Source organism: Cucumis melo, chromosome 6 (genome assembly GCF_025177605.1).
Source record: "Cucumis melo cultivar AY chromosome 6, USDA_Cmelo_AY_1.0, whole genome shotgun sequence".
NCBI lineage: Eukaryota > Viridiplantae > Streptophyta > Magnoliopsida > Cucurbitales > Cucurbitaceae > Cucumis > Cucumis melo.
Genome location: NC_066862.1, coordinates 9,106,282 through 9,112,307, shown reverse-complemented (window position 1 = coordinate 9,112,307; position 6,026 = coordinate 9,106,282). Strand labels below are relative to the sequence as shown.

At 30.0% G+C, this 6,026-nt stretch overlaps 1 protein-coding gene across 1 annotated transcript; it reads right to left on the bottom strand.

Annotated features, from left to right (window-relative positions):
* Positions 1-261: 261 nt before the first annotated feature.
* Positions 262-4,568, bottom strand: LOC103504142 (protein IQ-DOMAIN 21). The gene is made up of 5 exons (XM_008468608.3): positions 4,305-4,568; positions 4,093-4,212; positions 1,762-2,058; positions 1,138-1,509; positions 262-1,056 (listed from the first exon to the last, which is right to left on the bottom strand). The coding sequence occupies exons 2-5, from the start codon at positions 4,195-4,197 to the stop codon at positions 421-423; spliced, it is 1,410 nt and encodes a 469-aa protein (XP_008466830.1). The 5' UTR covers positions 4,198-4,212; positions 4,305-4,568; the 3' UTR covers positions 262-420.
* Positions 4,569-6,026: the final 1,458 nt, after the last annotated feature.

The window sequence follows — 6,026 nt, the reverse complement described above, 5'->3', positions numbered from 1 at the left end:
AAAAAATTAAAGTAAATGAAATTGAAAAATATTTTGGCCATTGCAATTATGTTATCAACTTTAAAGTCAAAAGTTAGTAGGGGTTTCTTCATAAATGATCTAAAATTGAACATTATATTACACAAATTTCAAAATTTTTCAATATTCACAAAATGTATTTGTCAATTATCTTAATAATCTTTTAATTTTAAGTTCAATATAGCTCGATTGATATAATATTGAATTATCAACTTCGAAATTAGGAGTTTAATTTTCTATCCCTGAAAATTGAAAAATGATAAAGTTATTGGGAACATTTTTTTTTGAAGTATATAAGGTGAATTTAACACAAATTCTGAAGTTAATAAATAGAAAAGTATGAACAGGCAAAGTTTGATAATTCACTTTATTAAACATACAAGAGATGAGAAATGAAGTGATTCAAGCAAAACCAGCTCTCCAACTATTGACACCAAGGGGTGGAAGGGCCCAATCTTCACCTCCTGGGTAGTCTGGGCCACAGCCCATTATGTGTATAGGAGACAAGCGAGGCCCATTGTTCATTAGGATTGGGCTTCTTTGACCTTGGTAGGCCATCGTTCCTCCACCCGAACTCGAAGAGTCACAACCCGAGCCGAAAACTGATCTTCTTCTCATTGATTTGTTCCAATTTGGTCCTTGATGTTTGACCATGCCTTGGTTTCTTACCTTGGCCTTAGCAGATTGGGTTGAGGCCATGTAACTTGGAATATTTTTTGAAATCGGTTGTCGAGACGAGTATGGACCACTTACTGATCGTCCTATGTCGATAGGGTCCAAATTTAGTCGGGCCAAAGCAATTGGGTCCATTTCAACTGTCTTTTCCGACATGTCATCTGTGGCTGTGGTGGCGGTGGTAGGTGTGATATAAGACTCACGTGTTGTGGATTGACGAACATTGTTATATGGTTGAGAAGACATCCAATGCTCAAGCCAATTCCAACCATATTCACCCTTGTCATGCCTAAACCCTAAATCATTCACATCTTCACCCAATTGTAAAATTCTTTCTTCATCTTGTCTTCTTTGATGTTGTTGCTATAAGAATATAACATTTTCAAGATATCAAAAGTTCAAATGAAAAAAAAAAAAAACCTATATATATGTCTGGAGACAAACCTGATATGAATATGCGTAAGCAAGAGCTCTTTCCCTTTTCATTAAGGCATCACGTTTTCTCGAAGAATTTTCTTTGATTTTCTCTACACTTAAAACCCTACCATCCCAACTTTCCATCTCATATTTCTTTAATTTGTTTTTCAATAACTTTTCTTCTTCATCGTCTTCATCTTCATCATTTTCTTGTTCTGCAATTCTTTTATTATAATTTTGGTTGGCCAATTGCAACCTACGAGCACGAACTCTTGCTTGCACCCGCACCAAAGCTTGCATGCAACGCATTGTCATTTGTGCTTGCTTTCGAACATTGTGGCCTCGGACCAATGCTTGCAATCTTACTAGCCCCTTTAAAGCACGAAGAGCTCGTCGAGCCTATAACCAACAACATATAACACATATTTGCATGAGATTGTAAGAGAAATTTGAACTTTTAACGCATTTAAAGTTTAAAAGAGTATAAGTCATAACCAATTAAATTACTACGGATTCTTACTTCATAGCTAGTAAATTTCATCTCTTAAAAGATAAATATAAATTTTTTATGTTATCAAGTAATTAACCGATCGTTTCTTAATTATAAAGTTGAAATTAAATTGAAAAAATCCCATCATCACACTTACTTACCAAGTAGCCTCTATAATAAGCTTGAATAAGAGTTGCTGCTCTATCTTCTCTAGATTTCCATCCATAGCCAGCCAAGCGAACTACTTTTGCTGCTGCCTCAGCAGCTGCAACTGCAGCTTCTGCAGCTGCCGCAGTCGCAGCAGCAACAACAATGGCATGATCTCGACCTTCAATCCTTGGCGTCGATTGAACACTTTCGTTGTTCGTTATTTCTGTCGAATTTTCTATTGGAAATTGTTCAAATGATATAACATCTGGAGCATTGTGCTGCCATTTTTCCACATTCGCACTTTCCTTCTGCAAAATTTTGTTCAAATAGATATAGGTTACACTTCTAGACCGAAATGAAAGAATTTTAATTGAAATATCATAGACACTTATGGTTCCGTTACATTAATATGATAAAAGACATCGAAAAAAATATAAATTATTAAATTTATTTAAACATACATTTTAAAAGGAACATGAGTACATGACCGCACACGCACACATCTATGTTGGGGAAATTTAAACAAAAGAAAGAAAGAGAATTAGTTAGAAGAAAATAATTTTTATTAATTAGAATGCACTAAGATAAAGGATAAGATAATTATGGATACTTTAAAGAGAATATGTACTTTTTCCACTCTCCAACCTCACTCACTACTCACTTTTCACTTGAGAAGTTTGTCTTTCTTGCTTTGTTTGCTACCATTTCTATTCATAAAGGTACCTTAAATAAATATATTTTTTCAAGCTTACGTTCTTCTTGAATTTTATAAACATTATTCTAATTAAATGTTTTTACGGATTATATTTTACCTAAAGAAATTCTCTTAGAATAATGGTTAAAATTTAATTTCAGAACACTTCTAGATTTAGATACTTATTCATAATTTACATATTTCAACGTAATTCTAAAGAAAAACTTAGTTTACACATTTATGTCATAATGGAGATACTAGTTCAAGAACCTTCTAGATTTAGTTAGTGTTGTTTCTATTTCAATATATAGGGTGTAGGAATCATAAACTTCTAAAACGTTTGGATAAAAAGTTTAAATATTTTATCTCAATTAAACTATGCACAAATTGATTAAAATAATAATTAATATAAATTTTTGTTATAGAAAATGAGGAACATTCCTTTTGAAAAATTAAAGCTTCTTATATTCTAGTTGCAAATATTCTCCATATTTTCCCAATAGTTTCTTTTTTTTTTTTTTTCCCAAACTTCATTAAAGAAAACAAATTATGAAAATGAAAAGGGAGAAAAAGAAAAAAAGGAACATCATCATCATATATATACACTTGTGTGTGTGTGTATATATATATATATATATATTAACACAAAATTGCTTGAAAGAAAAGGGACAAAATGTGTATGAAAGATGATGGAGATCTAGCACCAACATGCACATGATGGGTGAAGATAAATGATAGTGATAGATGTATAAAGCTTATAAGATTTATGAGACACAACACAATATAAATATTATATATGATTTACATTTTAGGGTTCTTCACTATTAATTTTGGTCCTTCTAATTAAGTTCTTCTTACCCAATGGGGGACCAAAAACACACTACCTTTATTTTCTTTTTCTTCCCTTCTTTCTTATTCATGCATGGCTGTAAATTTCAAAATAAAATAAATCAACCAATCGATTAATTTATTATATATATATTCTCTATTCCCATTGCCCTTTCTCCCCTAACCCCTTTATTCTCAAAATGGCTTTTTCTTCATCAACAATCAAGTTTTCATCTTTTTCTTCAAGCAAAAGAAAAGCACAAACCCAACTACTAAAAAACACTCTCAAAAAAGTTATTTGCTACTACGTACATACCCCACATACATACATACTATATATGTATGTTTTTAAAAACTTTTTAGTTGGATGATGGAGATATAATTAATTAGTAAATTATTTCATAAATTTCAAACCTATATGTTTATCTATCACTCTAGTGAATCATGAAAATAGAGTAATTGAGCTCTAAAATACAAATCCCAAGGTTGAAATTGCTACCAAATTTCCCAATACAATTACCTATTAACTAGTGTAGGACCAACATAAATCTTTATGTATTAATTAATTTAAACTAACCAGTACGTACTACTCGAACTACACTAATCTCTATGCGTATTTCTATCTATGATTAAAAAGAAAAAGTTTATTGTACAACAACTTATTTTTTCTTAACATGTAGATGAATCAACAGAAGTGATGTCTAAGTATGTTGGAGTTTTAATTAATTAATTAATACGAGGAATAAAATGGAGATACATAGTTAACAAATAATTTATAAGAAAATAATGAGAGAGAGAGAGAGAGGGAGAAAAAAGAAACCTTGTTGAGCAATGAGTGAGGTGAGTAGTCCTTGGAAGGAGTATTATTGTTGGATTTGAAGACTTTCTTCACAGTGGAGAACCAGCCAGTTCCTTTCTTCCCCATTTAACTCTCACACCCCTTCAAGAAAAAACTTCAATTAAATTGAATTATTACTTGAACAATAAGGATTGAAACAGATGAATAAAAAATTTAATTAGAGAGATTATGACCTTAATAATTAAAAAAAATAAGAGAGAGAGAGAGAGAGAGAGAGAGAGATTGAGGTTGGGATTAGAGCATATTGTTGGGAAATGTTTGGAATTTGGAAAAATAAGGAAGAAGAAGAAGAAGAAGAAGAAGAAGAAAGAAGAAGAAGAAGAAGAAAGAAGAAGAAGAAGAAGAGAAGTGTGGTAGCTGAATTAAAGAGAGAAAGAGCGGTTTAATGTTAAAGGGAATCACGAGATGAGAAAAAATTAACACATAGTTGGGGGTTTCTTTCTTTTTCTCTCATATATAGATATATATATATATATACGTGAACAACACGACACTTTTCCCACTTATAGTTGGTGGATGCTTTTAATGTCAAACACACAACACATAAATGCACACACACATATACATACATATGTTATCAACAACGGTGCATAGACAAACAATCAACCAACTTAAGAAACCAACCATCTATATAGAGAGGTGGTCTTCGGGCTAGATTATATTGTTGAAAAATAATTAAATTTTTTAGTACGGTAAACTAAGTTGTGAAGATCAAACTCGTAATACTCTTTTAGTTGATTTAAAAGAAGTTTTTAAAATATTCAGAGAGAATCAACAAAAACCTAAGCCTATCTCATTCAAGAATTAATTTCAATATAAAGAGAAGATGAAAACTAACTTTTAAAACTTTGGACATAACCTTGTATATAACAATAGCCTCAACAAGGTCAACGAAACTCTCAAGAGAGAAATCGGTAAGTGACATTTTGTTTTATATATATATATATATATATATATATATATATATATATATATATATTGTATATTATTATATAAACACACATATGCTTTCTAGTTTTCATGCTCGAGTTTTTATTTAGTTGTTATTATAGAGTACATTTATTCCTCTTAAATTACATTGTGACATTTATTCAATAATTTTTTAAAATAACTCTAGACTAAAATGTTAAAAGAAAAGTAAGGGTTAAGAATATTGATAACTGATGTTTGCAAATAATCCCATGATATTTAAGAATGTGTTTGGTTTAATTTTTCATAAACTTGAAAATAAGTTATTTTACAAATCAAAAAATCTTTAAAAATAAATTTTAACTACTTTTAAACTTAAAAAAAAAACGGTTTTATCAAAAGAGTTCAAATTATAACAATGACAACTTTTTTAAAAATTAAACACTTCTTTCTCTATTCAATCAAAACATGTTCCTAATAATTAGGGTTTAGATTTTTTCCCTCTAGAATGGAAATAGTTTTGAAAAACCAAATTAATAGCTAGAGCTAATATAGTTGGACCAAAAACATATATATTACGTGGGGGATAAATTTGAACTCAAACCTTGATACAACAAGTAGAGAAAAATATTTGGGTGCATCCCATTCAACTGACCAATCACAAGTTGTTACATAGTAAATATTTTCTTTATTAAAATAATATTTGTTTTACTTTATGTGATTGAAGAAAATGTATGTATATGTAACTATACTCTTAAATAATTGACTCAATTTAGGTAAGTTTTCTCGTGTTTGTATGGAGTTGTTACTTAAAAACAATTATAGGTTAGATTAGTAAAATCAACCATGATAGATAATATAGCCCTATAAACACACACCTATTTTGCAATAATGTACTTAATCATGCCAATCAACTTTTTGACCAAAATTATGCAATGGTAATAATCATTGATATAAACATAGGATTTATAAATGAAAGAATTTTA